The sequence below is a fragment of the Myotis daubentonii genome, chromosome 18 (assembly GCF_963259705.1).
Source record: "Myotis daubentonii chromosome 18, mMyoDau2.1, whole genome shotgun sequence".
Taxonomy (NCBI): Eukaryota; Metazoa; Chordata; class Mammalia; order Chiroptera; family Vespertilionidae; genus Myotis; species Myotis daubentonii.
The window spans coordinates 5,004,195-5,018,631 of NC_081857.1; the positions used below are offsets into that span (position 1 = coordinate 5,004,195).

General features: G+C 53.3%; 1 protein-coding gene across 2 annotated transcripts in view; it reads right to left on the reverse strand.

Annotated features, from left to right (window-relative positions):
* The window catches only part of SELP (selectin P), a 34,114-nt gene extending 19,928 nt beyond the window's left edge, over window positions 1-14,186 (reverse strand). For both annotated transcript variants that reach the window (XM_059673294.1, XM_059673293.1), the window contains exons 1-6: window positions 14,043-14,186; window positions 7,878-7,968; window positions 5,608-5,994; window positions 1,835-1,942; window positions 887-1,072; window positions 110-295 (exon numbers count right to left, since the gene is read on the reverse strand). In XM_059673294.1, coding sequence (XP_059529277.1) covers window positions 110-295; window positions 887-1,072; window positions 1,835-1,942; window positions 5,608-5,994; window positions 7,878-7,968; window positions 14,043-14,045 — 961 coding nt within the window. In that variant the 5' untranslated portion in view covers window positions 14,046-14,186. The remainder of the gene's footprint in view (window positions 1-109; window positions 296-886; window positions 1,073-1,834; window positions 1,943-5,607; window positions 5,995-7,877; window positions 7,969-14,042) is intronic.
* Between the last annotated feature and the right edge of the window lie 251 nt (window positions 14,187-14,437).

Consider the following 14,437-nt stretch of genomic DNA (forward strand, 5'->3'; position numbering starts at 1 on the left):
GAGTCAGGCTGCAGCCACGCAGGCAGCTTCTCCACCGCCGGCCAGTCACCTGCACGCCCCGTGGAGGTGGGGACAGTGGGCCTTGAACATGCCTGCGCATGGAGCTCACCTTCGCACACAGGGGCCGAGGCCGTCCATGCCCCCGAGGCCGTGCACCGCACCAGCTCTGGCCCCACCAGCACAGACCCCTCCTCACAGGCGAAGCTGCAGCTGGCCTGGTGCGGGGGTCCCTCTGCGCTGTGCAGGCAGCTCATGCGTCCTCGCTCCGGAGGCCTCAGGGCTGGGCACAGGGTGGCTAAAAACAACCACGGGCAGCGTGTGAGCAGCCGGAAGCCCAGGTCACTGCAGCAGCTTCCTACCTCCCCAGGTGGGGGCATCTGTCTGCCCGAGTGACGGGCATCTACCTCCCCAGGTGGCGGGTGTGAAGCTGCTGCCCCAGGTGGCGGGTGTGCAGCTGTCTCCCCAAGCAGCAGGCAGGGCAGGGACTGGGGGCTTAGAGGGCACTTTCAGTAGCTGTGTGGAAAGAGCCAGACAACCTTATTTTCCTTGTTGTTGTTTTTTTTTAGGGAAGCAAAAAAAAAAAAAAAATAGATCAGATTAATAATACTCAGTCCCTAAGTTGTCCTTATTGTACACTGTCCACTTTGCAATTAACAATGGGAGACAGGCCCCTGTGTAGTGCTTTTGCCTGAGAACCCAGACTTACGCTGGCCATCTCACTGGACAGACACAAACCATGACAATCATGGTTGATGGGTGACAGCACGAACCAGAGCCCACACCCACTGCAGGCCACGTTCTCTACCAGGCTGTGCGATGGGGAAAGCTCCTCCTCCCCTCGGATGTTCCCCTTGTCGTGAGGGTGGGAGGAATGGGGTGCACGCACCTACACACTGCGGGGGCTTATTCGTCCAGGCTCCCGAGGCCAAGCACTCCAGCTCGCGGGGCCCGTCCAGCGTGTAGCCTTCGGCGCAGTGGAAGCTGCACCGGGAGTTGAAAGAGAAGCTGCCCAGGGGGTGGCTGCAGTCCATGAGCACACGCGGAGGGAGCTCCAGGCCCCCGCACTCCCTCACTGCGGGGACAAAATTCCAGGTTCCCATCGCAAGCTGGCAACAAGCCCGGGCTTGCTGAGAGCCGGAACTGTTAGCACAACCCGCTAACCCTGTCCCCCAGGCTTCCCGCCCAGCCTGGTGCTCCTGTGTGGGCTGCCTCTAGGGAAATACTCACTCTTCACTCTTCGCCTTCGTTTTGCTTCCCTTTAACCTTTTGAGATTTTATGACACACTAGAGGCCTGGTGCACAAATTCATGCACCAGTGGCTCCCTTGGCCTGGCCTGTGGGATCGGGCCAAAACCAGCTCTCCGACATCCCCCAAGGGGTCCCAGATTTCTAGAGGGCACAGTCCAGGCCAAGGGACCTCACTGGTGCCTGATCAGGGCCAGGGAGAGATACAAGAAGTTGGCCAGCTGGGAAGGATGGTGGGAGTGCACTAGAGCGTGTCCAGCCCTTCTAGCTCAGTCCAATCGGCCAGACCCCCCGCAGCAAGCTAACGTACAGGTTGAAGTGTCTGCCCCCTGGTGGTCAGTGCACGTCAGAGTGAGTGGTTGAGCAGCCTTAGCATATCATTAGCATATTACGCTTTGATTGGTTGAACGGCCAACTGGACAACTGAACACTTGGCATATTAGGCTTTTATTATATAGGATGTTCTCCCTTTGGATACAGTGTTTTTTAACCCAGACTGTGTGTCTCAGGGAGCTTGAGTCGGGCAGAGGGACAGGTGGTAGAGAAAGCACAAGCCCATGACCGCAATGTGGGTAAAATGGGGCCTCACCGTATTCACATTCTGGTCCGTAGAACCCAGGGTGGCAGGAGCAGGTGTAGTTCCCGATGGTCTCCACACACTCCCCCTGCTGGCTGCAGGACGTGTCCTGGCAGGAGGCTGCAGAGACAGAGGGGTCAGAGTGTGGAGAAAAGCAGGATCCTTGCTCCAGGCCACAGCCTCTCGGGGGAGACTGCTTTGGCGAGAGGGCACTGCGCCTCGGGCCCCGGGAGAGCAGCCCGTTTCCCGGAGAGGGTGCCACGTGGCTCCAGAACAGGCTGCATTTCGTGTGGACACAGAAGGACAAAGGGAGCCACAGAGAGAAGGGTCGGCAGAAGCTCTCCATGTGCTACCAAACAGCTTGTGGCTTTCCAGCCAGCGGCACTCAGAGCGCCGTGTTCATCCGGAACCTCTGACAGATGTCACGGCACGGGGCTGGGAACCACATGGAGTCACACATATGACCTCAAGTCCTGGCTCTGCTGCCTACCGGTGACCTTCCTGTGACCTCAGGCAAGTTCCTGCTCAGAACCCAACCTGCCCATCTCTTCCATCTTTTGCCCATTTCCAATCTATGCCCAGTACCACATGGTGAAGGAGCTGAGGTGCCACGGGAGGCGTTCCAGCCCTGCTCCCGGTCAAGGGCAGAGAGTTTTATGAGCAGCGGTTTCGCAGGTCTAACTAGCCTGGAATGGGCGGTGCAGGGCCGGCTGACCCGCCGGCCTCCTCACCGAGTCTGTGCCCCGGGTGGCGGACGGAGAAGGGCCAGCGTCGCTTTCCCGCAGGAGGCTCTGCGAGGGCGTGTGCCCTGCGCGGTAGGTGAAGGGTTACTGGTCTAACTGATGCCATCAGAGTGCTGAGAATGTTTTCATTCCTGTTTTTATTGATGAGGTCAGAGCCGGGCACGGTCTGTTGGTCCACTTTGGGTTCCTACCACAAGAGGAAACCCAGCCCTAACCGGTTTGGCTCAGCAGATAGAGAGTCAGCCTGCAGACTCAAGGGTCCCAGGTTCGATTCCGGTCAAGGGCATGTACCTTGGTTGTGGGCACATCCCCAGTAGGGGGTGTGCAGGAGGCAGCTGATCAATGTTTCTCTCTCATCAATGTTTCTAACTATCCCTCTCCCTTCCTCTCTGTAAAAAATCAATAAAATATATTTTAAAAATAAAGAGGAAACCCATAGGTCACATTGAGCACTATGCGAGGTGATCCCTCTGTTTCCTCTCAACTCTGAGATGCTCTAAGTCTAGGAGCCGTGCAAGGTTCCGCAGGAGTTCCCATGACAACCAGAGAGTTCAGTGACGCTGCACTGAGGCACTGGGAAGGGTTCAAAGTGAAGAGAAGGTGCGGGAGGCAGCAGTAGCTGGTAGAGGAGGCTTGGTCCTCGCCCTCTCTCCTGCTCACCTGGGCCCACCAGGGCCTCACAGGAGCAATGGTGCTCACAGAGCACACAGCTTTGTTCTGACGGTGGCTCCCCAGGCTCTCTGAGCTCTAGGGATGAGAAAACAGCCCCTGTTCTGTATCTACTCCACTCCAGGGTCTCCATCCAGTTAGCAACGTCTCTACTCCTTTGGAATTCCAGGAAAGACATTAATGACAAATCAATGACTCAATCTTCTTTTGCAAGCCTGTTCTGAGGTCTGACAAATCCTGACATTTATGGAAATATTCAAACTTAATTTCTTGTTGCAGTTTACATGTCTGTTCCTCATCCATCGCCTACAGGGAGCTGATGGCTCCTTGCGCCCTTTTCACTGTGATGGCAAAATGCCCACTCATGGTAGTGGAGACGAAAGCCAACTGCACGCGGGTGAAATGGTGCCAGTCAGTGATGCCCGCCAGTGTTGCAGGGCACAGGGATGGCAACACTCATGCCAGTGATGTTCGACCTCTTTCCAGTCCTGTAATTGTCTGCACCCTTTACTGGAAAGACGGCCCAGCAGACATGGGTGCTGGAGGTTGGGAGGGGAGAGGGACATGGCATATCGGAACATCCAGTGGCAGCCGCGGGGACCTCTGGGGACAGGTAAGCTCCCTGACAGCAGGGAGCAGACTGGGAGAGCAGGTGCAGGAGGAATATTCTGCAATGTCCGTCCTGGCCTTTGCTAGCTTGTTAGCTAGTGAATTTATTTAATAGCAAATAAATTATTTATAAAATGGGACGTGACTACATGACAATGCATTTATGCGTATGTTTTCCCTCAGCTTGGAGGCTTGGGTGAGGAGAGGGAGAAAGTGGAGGGAATACTCTAGACCAGTGGTCGGCAAACTCATTAGTCAACAGAGCCAAATATCAACAGTATGGCGATTGAAATTTCTTTTGAGAGCCAAATTTTTTAAACTTAAACTATATAGGTAGGTACATTGTTATTAACTTAATTAGGGTACTCCTAAGGCTTAGGAAGAGCCACACTCAAGGGGCCAAAGAGCCGCATGTGGCTCGCTAGCCGCAGTTTGCCGACCACGGCTCTAGACTGTGTATGCTGTTCCTATTGTTGAGGGCTTCTAGGGGGAGGTGTTTTTAATCTAAAGAAATGAGAAATACACAGCACAATGTGGCATCTGTAAGATGGCTTATTAAGGGAGGAGCTTCAGAATGCCCAAGGCTCTCCTGCTCCGGGCGGTGGGCCCCTTCCCTGGGCACTCCCTCCCATGTGCCCAGGTGCCAGGGCAGGAGAGGCCCCTCCAGAGGGCAGCCACCCCAGAAAGATGGAGCCAGCCCTGGCACTGGGCACCTGGGTCTGGGAAGACCAAGCTTTGGTGCATGTCTGCTTAGTCTGGAACTGGGAGAGTGAGAACCAAACATGCTCACAGGATCTCACCTTCAGTCACCTCTTTCCTGACCCCGCACCCCACCAAAGCCCACCGACCTGAAGATATGTTGTCACTGCGGGGAACCCATAAAGCGCCTGTCACCTGGGTCACGCTCTCAGATTGTCTCATGAGAATGCAGAGCAGAGTGTGGGCGCCTATGCAGCTGAAACGACAGCTCTGAAGTCAGCACGGGTCAAGCCTGCTCCAGCATCAGGGGCTTAGAACCCGGGGCAGGTCCCTTCATGGCTCCAGGCCTTTCCTCGTCAGCAAACGAGAGGAATGGAAGGATGCGTTGAAGAGTCTCCTGGGGACTCTGTGCCACCGAGAGGAAATGGCCTCATGACCTAGTAACTCTGCCTGGAACACACTGATGTCCAGCGGTGTCTCGAGGGCCAGGGCCGAGTTCCCTCTCAGCTCACACTCTCTCTTCCGCTAGGGCAGCGGTCGGCAAACTCATTAGTCAACAGAGCCAAATATCAACAGGACAACGATTAAAATTTCTTTTGAGAGCCAAATGTTTTAAACTTAAACTATATAGGTAGGTACATTGTTATTAACTTAATTAGTAACTTAATTATTAACTTAATTAGGAAGAGCCACACTCAAGGGGCCAAAGAGCCGCATGTGGCTCGAGAGCCACAGTTTGCCGACCACAGCGCTAGGGCACAATGTGCAAAAGCTCTGCTGGGCCTGCGTTGTAGAGACTACAGCTACCTGGGCTCCTGGTCCAGCAGCCACTCAATGAGAAGGGTGGGCCAGATGAGAGTCAAACTCCCTTCTGGTTTCAAAAGTCCAGTTCTCTCTCATCCGGGTGTTCTATTCTCCCAGGTGCTCAGTGATGCTGCTTGATTGGCAGTCTACTCTGTTTCATGTCCCTGACTCTGACTCCATGGTACCGACCCAGTGGCTGTAGTCGCGAACCAGGGACGGCGTTTTTATTAAACACACAAGTTGGGAGTAGAGAAGACCTACCTGTGTAGCACAGCGGCCGCTTCCTCCTCCAGCACGGCTCGTCGTTCCACCTGCCGGGGGCCGACGGGCTCTTGATGTAAATCTCCACGCAGTCCTGGTTGTTCTTCTTGTTGTTGGGCTCGTGGTCGGCCCAGTTCTCAGCCTCCTCGGTGAGCGTCTTATTGGTTCCCACCCATGTCCATTTATTATTGATCTTCCGGATCCCAATCCAATAGTAATGGCTGTAGTAAGGAATGACCTCGTTGAGGTAAGCAATTTCATCTTTATTCTGGATGGCCACGAGATCCGTGTAGTACTTCTGGCAGAATGCCCGGGAGGCATTCCACGAGTAGGCCTTGCTGCTGATATGATAGGTCCACGCTGCCACCTCTGTCTGGTTCATTAGTTCTACGGGAAGGAGGGGGAAGGCCGGTTAGTCGGTGTTTCTAGCCACAGGGGCGTGAGCATGAGCACAGCTCTGTGGAGCTGGATAAGTTCCTGACCAGAGGACCAGTGCCCCGAACATGACTCTGTATGTCTAATCTGGTCGTTTTAGGGGAAGAGTGGTTTCCATCTTTCACTTAAAAGTGCGCATGAAGCCACAATAGAAAAATGCCCTCGTGGGGTCATAAGATACCAGAATCGGAAGGGACCTTAGAAGTCATCTAATCGCCTCCTTCTGTAAGTGGAGGGTCCTGGCAAGTCATTTGCCAAATTTACATCAAATGACACGTGAAAGGTCTGGGTGGGGGCCTCGGATCTGCAGGTCCCAGCTGCTCACGTGGAAACTAAGATGCGTCAGGCCCCGGAGCCTGCCTGCTGGCCCCGCTCACCACCCACCACATTTAATTTCTTAGCCAAACAGAACCCCCACTTCCAGGCCTGGGCACCTGCTCTTCCTGCTGCCCGGGCTGCCGCCCACCTGTGCCCGCTACACTCCCCCTCGGGCTTTCTGTGGCGCCCAGGTAGGCTTGGTGCTTCCCTCCGGCCCCCACTGCCTCCCCTCTGCCTCCGCCTCCCTGTTGCTGTGTGCTGTAGTGTCTGTTTCTCCGACCCGGTCCACGCCTGTGGAATGTGAATCGGATGGTGGTCTCTTTGGAGTTCCGGCTCCTTTACCGCAAGCATAGAGCTTGGGCCTTACCAGGCTCGGTAAGTACTGGCTGTGAAACCCCAGCGGGGGCAGCGGCGGGTTAGATGGCAGACCTGGCTTGCAGTCAGTCGTACACTCATCCCACTGCTCGCGGCTGTTTCTCTTTGATAAATTACTTCCTCCGTCTCTGCTTACTCACTGTGAACGTTTAATACGGGCCTTTGAAAGAACTGTTGGTGATGTCAAATGAAATAAAGAATGTGCCCTTCGAGCGTATGAAGGGCACGCATGACGGTGCAGTGTTATCACAGCCAGCGGAGCGCAGCGAGCAGGGGCTGTTCCCGTGCGGAGAGGTGGACATCAGCAATCAGGCCTGGAAACGGCTCCCTTTCCTGTTTATAAAGTCTTCTTCCGACTCAACCTCCTCACGCGGCAGCTCTTGGTGGCCCTCCCTCCCTGACACCTTTGCTGATTGTTCTGCCGTAAGAATTTGTTCTGCGATTGCCAGGGCTGCGTTATGACTTCCGCCAGCTCCAGGGAACTCTGCCCTTGTGGGCCCCTTTTTCCGTAATGTTTATCAAAAACTACATTTTAGCCCAGCTGGTGTGGTTCAAGTTGAGCATGGTCCTATGAACCAGGAGGTCATGGTTTGATTCCAGGTCAGGGCACATGCCCGGTTGCAGGCTCGATCCCTAGTGGTGGTGGTGGGGGGGGGGGGGGGACGGGGTGCAGGAGGCAGCTGATCAATGATTCTCTCTCATCATTGATGTTGCTACCTCTCTCTTCCTCTCCCTTCCTCTCTGAAATCAATAAAAATATATATTTTAAAATAAACAAAAAAAACCTATATTTTACAACTGCATTGGCATAAAGACGAATCTATTAATATTGTATCCTATAACATTTTCTTTGACCTACTAGTAGAAGGAAATATTTTTTAAGGAACTCGTGGGTCGGTCAGAGTAACGTGGGCCTGGGCCTCCTGTGCTGGATGGGGAACTTGGTCCCGGACGGATCGGTCCAGTTCTTCCGGAAGCCTTGTCTAGCAGTGGGATGGTGGTGGGTGCCTTTTTCCTTCCAGGAATCTGGGCTAGGACAGCTCCCCATCCTCACCACAACCGGCTTCCACCCCTCGTTTCTCCCACCGGGAGAAGTTACCCTAACCACTCGGGGCCACATGCAGGGCTAGCAGAAAGGTTACCAGAGAGCAGGGCACCGAGGCGAAGGAGCTGGGCGGCTATGAAGACCAGGCCCCGAGACCTCCAGTTCCAGGTGGCGCTCGGGAGGCGAGCCTGAAACGAGAAAAGAGAGCGTCCTCTCAGTGCGCGTGTGCACTCCAGTCCAGAACCGTTATGCTGGGTTGCCATTCTGCCCGTTTCCACTAAGGGGGTGGCCAAGCCCTCTCCCCACTTCCTGTTTCTCGCTGCTCTGCATCTGAGTCCCACCTGGCTGGACTCCACACCAATGCCGTGTCGTTTCTGCCTTCATTCGACGCATATGTATTGAGTAACTATTTCATGCTATTTATATTTTTCTTCTATAATACGTTTTGTAATGTGATTGTAAAAAAACACTGTCATTATTATTTTGCAATAAACTCCCTTTAGGAACTGGTGTGCCACACCCAGGGATAATGGGAAGTCACATGAAAAGGGCCTGATCCACACCGTGGACTGTGAGCACCGTGGTGCTGGGCTGGGCTGTGGCTTGTAGACCCACATTTGGCCTTCCTGCGTGGCCATTTCAGCATGCATCGCAATACCGTCCAGTGCTCCATAGACATGCATGTGTACATATATATTTCTACTCGGATATATAGCTCTCCCTTTGGATCTGTAGCCTGTATTATTTTCCATGAACTCCCTTCTGTTGGGATCTCATCAAATACATTGAAATTTTCAAAAATCTATTTAGGTAAGTCAGTGGTAGAAATGCTCCGCTTGCCCAACTCCGTCGTGTTGCACATGAAAACACGGAAAGTTGGAGAGTCTAAAACGATGGATTCGAAATGACAGCAGCAGAGCCTGACTTTGAAACAAGAGCTTGACCACTTCACTCTTTCACCTTCATACACCTCCAGGCCTCCATATCCATGCTGCGCTGTGGTAGATGACAGAGCATGTGACGGGCCAAGCCTCACTGCTGCCTGGGTGCCCCTCCACCCCACCCCAACGCATCTATCAATGTAAACACCGTGTGTGCACTTGCTTAGCATTGAAGCTGTATCGTTCTTCCAGCCAGACTGCCACCTAAAACCCTCCTGTGTAGAAATTCTGAATTGCATAGCTCATACTCCAGTGATGGGTGTTGTGGGGTGTATGGTGTGTGTGTGTGTGTGTGTGTGTGTGTGTTTGTGTGTGTGTGTGTGTGTGTGTGTGTGTGTGTGTGTGACATGCACTGTTGACCACAGTCTGACTAGATAGTGGGGCAGACATAACTCAAATCAGGGCAAGTCTCCCAGGCAGTGGGTTATGGTTGTATAAGAAGCCTGGCACACTTCCACCTTGGAGTTCCTGAATATTGGCTTTGGGACCAGGGAGGGAAGACGGGGCACCTCCCCCTCGTCCAAACCCTTCACTTGGATCCTATTGACTGCACCTTGTGACGAGATATCTGGCCATTCTCCAGATTTCCACTTTGCCCTACAGCACTGCCTTAGATGCCACCCCTTCTCTCCTGGACCGGCACACTCATCGGCTAACCCCTCGCCTCTCCTCAAGATTGCCCATCTCCCACCTTCCTCTAGGGTGCAGTCAGCATGATACTCCTAATGCAAGCATCGGATTGCATTACTTCCCTACGTACAACCCACCAGCTGACCGTGCTGTGCTCCCTGGGCAGTCCATCCACTGTCAAAATGACACACCAGGATCCTTTAAGACAGGACCTCCCCTGTTTGTCTAGTCCAGCATTTCTCCACTGGTGTGCTGCACAGATTTTAAAAACAGGCAATACCTGGCTACTTAGTCAGGGGCACTGCCTCTTTTCCCTTATGTTGTCAAATTTAAAAAATGACAACAGCCAACACTACAGTAGCTGTCCACTGTGCATGATTCAAAAGTATACCTATTTTTGCCCTAGCTGGTTTAGCTCAGTGGATAGAGTGTCGGCCTGCAGACTGAAGGGTCCTAGGTTTGATTCTGGTCAAGGGCACATGCCCGGGTTTCGGGCTCGGTCACCAATGTGGGGTGTGCAGGAGGCAGCGAATCAGTGATTCTCTCTCATCATTAATGTTTCTATCTCTCTCCCCCTCTCCCTTCCTCTCTGAAATCAATAAAAATATATAAAATATATTTTTAAAATTATACCTATTTTTTGTCATATTGGCAAAAAATATGTATATATTTTGGTGTGCCTCGGAATTTCAGCAATTAGTTTATGTGTGCCAGGAGGTGAAAAGGGTCGAAAATCACTGGTCTAGCCTCAGCTCCTGATATGACCCCTCCATTGAACCCCCCAACAGTGAAGTCACAACACAACGTCGTGTAGTTTCCTGGATGTACTATACGTTCTCTGTGTCCTCGTGCCCAGAGCACCCCTCCTGCCGTGTGTGCCTCGCTCTGCAAGTCCACACACCTCCTCCGAGGAGCGGCCTGTCCCCACGCCCGTCCTCCCACACCAGGATGAGAGCGCCCTCCCCGCCTGGGCTTTTCCCACTGCGCACTCCAATGACTGTTGATTTATTATGTGCCATGATGTGTCAGCCTTTGTTCAAGGCACTGGTGTTAACATGACAAAAACAGACGCAATTCCTGTCCTTATGGAATCTATGTCCCAATAAGGAAGACAGACAATGAAACAAACATCAGTAAGTATACAACAGTGCGAAACGAGGAAACAGGAGACGTAGAAGGCAGTTATAAGTGACAGGGAGGGAGTGCAGGTGGGGTCGTGTGACAGAGGGCCTGGTGGTTACGTTAGACAGGGAGGCCAGGGCAGGGGACGTGCCGCCAAGAGCACAGTGAGCAGAAGAATCCAGCGGCCAGAAGCAGGAGGAAGCGCATTAAAGACGGAAGGAAAGCGATGGTGAAGCCTCTGGTGGGCGCTAAGAGTGGAGAGTGCGGAGAACAGGAAGTCGTCGGGGTGGCTGGCATGGAACGGGCAGGGGGAGAAGGGGGAGAGATGAAGCTGGTGACGTTTCACCCTGGGAAGCAAAGCAGTGGGATGAGACTTTGTTCTGCCGTGAGAAGCTGGAGGTGGAGGGGGGTGGGGCTTCAGAGAGGTAGTGATGTGGTCCGATTGCCGGTGAAATTGCAAGGGGCCAGGTCTTGTGTGTCTGAAATGACAGTCGCAGAAGGACTCCAATGGCCAGGGTTCTGGACAGAGAAGCATCCTGAACATCTGCATCTGCCCATGGTGTGGGGGTGAGTGAGCAGCAGGAGGGGGCGCTGTGAAAGCAGCAGGCTGCTGTGATGGTCCCCGTGAGAGTGCAGAGGCCTGGCTGGGGCTGGGCCAGCAGGAGTGCGCATGGGGAGCACAGGTGATGGTCATTGAGGAGGCAGAACTGTCCAACTTGTTGGCAGTGTCCAGGTTTCACAGCCGATGGAACAGTATTTCCCTACTACGTTTCTGGGTGGTGGTGTTGGTGCACGGATGTTAGTAGCCCCACATAAAAAATACAAAATGAAACACCGTGAAAAAAGAGGTCTCTAAGCCGAACAGAAAATTAGAAATAGGAACCGGAGGAAACCAAGGACATTGACACTAAGAATTAGAGCATATATTTAAATTAGGCAGCTGGTCACCATTACTCCGGGGGAAATGGTGCCATTAAAAAGAAAGTAACATACCTAACTTTCTAAAAAGTCTGTTGGATAATGGCTGAGTTATCTCCCCACAAGTATAAAGGATTGTTTTGTATTCGATGTTATAAAATGTCTGTTTTGCCTTTCGACCAGAGAAGTTAGACACCTCAAAGACAGCGGAGAGAGTGTCGTCTAGGAAACCACCCTGCGCCTACTCTCTGGGCCAGGGGTGGGGAACCTTTCCTCTGCCAAGGGCCGTGTGGATACTTATAGCATCTCTCGGGGGCTGTACAAAACTATCAACTTAAACATTAGCCTGCTAGTCTTGGTCAAACATTTAATTAACTCACCCCGAATGCCTTGGCAGGGCCAGACCCAATGATTTCAGGGACTTTATAAGGGAGTCCATGAGTTGGCCATTCCCCACCCCTGCCCTAGGGTGAGGTCGGGGGTCTTCTCTCAGCGCCGACTGCTACACAGCGAGCCCCTGTGATCTCGGGGGGATTGATAAGCTCCCACTCACAGAGCTCTGAAGCTGGACATTCTAACAGCCAGGGGCCAGCCCAGGAAAATATGAACCATTTAGTTGCATTTTGAAAAGCAAGTAATGGAAGGAAGAGTAAGAACTAGATGCCACAGATCTAAGATGGGTAGAGGTATAAATGGAAGAGAATCCAGCCCGGCTGGTGTGGCTCAGTGGTTGAGCATTGTCTCATGCACCGAGGTCGCCAATTCGATTCCCTGTCAGGACACGTGCCCCAGTTTCGGGCTCCATCCTCAGTAGAGGCGGGGAGGGGAGCAGGAGGCAGCTGATCTATGTTTCTCTCTCAGAGATGTTTCTATCTCTCTCTCCCTCTCCCTTCTCTCTAAAATATATATATATATATATTAATATACTTAATATATTTTATATTCAATATATTTTAAGAATGAATAAATGAAAGAGAATCCAGGCCTGCTCTGCTCCTTAGCCCCTAGAACCTTGACTAACACTAGCACCATTTTCCTGTACGTTTCCATCAGGAGCTCCACCGCCGAGCCCTACCCGACTGAGAACGCCCCGCTGCTAAACCTTAACCTCTCTCCACAGGTCCTAGGGGCTGATTGAAGCCACTCTCTGAACTTGAGCCAAATTACACACATGGTTTCAGGTTCCTGAATCCCTGAAAGTCAAGTGTGTTAAAGAGCAAAGGAAGAGGTCCTGCCTTTGTGACATTTAAAACAATTCCAGGGCGTGGCGCCCTGCACTTCACTGCAGAGCCCGTCTCAGCTGAGGACGCCACGAGGAGTTTCTGAGCATAAAGCCTGGATGGTGACAGGGTGGGGCTCTCAACCTGGGCCCCATGTGGAGGTTGGGGATGCCCCCTGTGGTTTTCCACGGAGCTTGATGCTTATGTGGATGTTTGCGTTTTGTCTGGGAAGAGGACTCCTTTCATCTGAACCTCAGAGAACACCAAGACCCAATAGGTTAGCATCCCCCGAAGCAGAGGAGGATCCGGAAGGGAACAGAATGAAGAGAGGGGTGACTGCTCATTCATTCAAGTTGACCAATTCAGGAAGCCTAGGATACGCCAGAGATAAGACAAGAGTGGCCCACATGCTATGTCATCAGGGTTCAAGCTCAGGCCAGGCTGAAACCCCTTCCTCTTCTCTTCATCGTTCTCTACCCGTCTCCCGACAGAGTCCTCGTCACAGGAATTAGCAAAGTGCACTAACTGCAGTTGCAGCAGGGCGGTGGGGGAATCAGGTACGAGGCGTCCCAGAGGAAGAGACTCAAACACAGAGACGGGTCCTGCCCAGCCGCCTGGGCTGTAGCCCTGGGACTGCGGGAGGCACTCATCTCGGCTCATGTTAAGGAATTAGGCCTTTCTCCTCAGTTCTTCCCTGGACCCAAGCCTCACTAAACCCAGGCACGTTCTCTTTCTCTGAACCATGATGGGGAACCTTTATTTACCAGTTGCTACAGGCCAGGCTCAGAGCTACTCGCTTTCAGCGTAATTTTATTTCATCCCCATAACGACACTATAGAGCAGAATACTATTTAATCATTTCACAGAGGAGGAAACTGAGTCACTGGCAGGACTGAGACTTCGGGCAGAAATGGAGTCCACGTGGACACGCCCCATCAATCCCAGCAGATGCCTGGGGCTCAGAGAAAGAAATAGGAGGCAGGGGAAGGGAAACCCATCAGCTGTAGGCGAGCCCAGGCCTGTGCTCAGCCTCGCGTTCAACCCAGAGAGGAGAGCATCCCTGGAGAAGGGCCCAGGGATGGAGAAGGGCCCAGGGATGGAGAAGGGCCCAGGGATGGAGAAGGGTCCAGGGGAGTCCCCGTGAGCCCCCCTGGACACCAGAGGCCAGGAGCCCAGAAGCAGACAGCGCCACGCCTACCCGTGCAGCTTCAGTGAAACCCCAGCCCCAGCCCAGAGTCCCTGGAAATCACCTTCACTCTCGAGGGTGCAGGGAGGGTGGGTCAGGCTTTGCAACCCTCACAAGCTCTGAGGGCTCATCCACAGAGAGCCGCGTGCCTTTCAATTCCTCATTTCCTGACCTGTTACCTGTCCGAGTCAGCCCCAAATCCCTTCATGTCACCCCCTGCCCGGAGGAAAGAGACATGGACTTACCATCTCCTCTGCGCCCGGCTGGTTCTGCCGTCTGCCCAGCCCCGGCGCCTCCTGTTCTTATAGTCTTGCTGCTGGCCCTCAGTGTCAGCTGTTTAGAACAGCAACTTCCTACTCGCTTGCCAGAAATCCACCACAGCCCTTCCCACGAAATGAGAGCTGATAACCCAGGCGCAGAGCTGGAGGTGGGCAGAGCAGTGGCCGAGGGGCAGGGGTCGCACTCCCACGGGGGATGCTCTGGAGCCGGCAGGTGTGACTCACTGCCGGGCATCCCCGAGGAGCAGGCAGGGGGAGCACCCTCACCCGGGTCAGGTCCCCTTTGATGATGACACGAGCCCCCCTGTAAGGTCACTTGTTTGGAAAGCAAGCTTTATCTTGACTGTAAAGGCTTAGTGTCC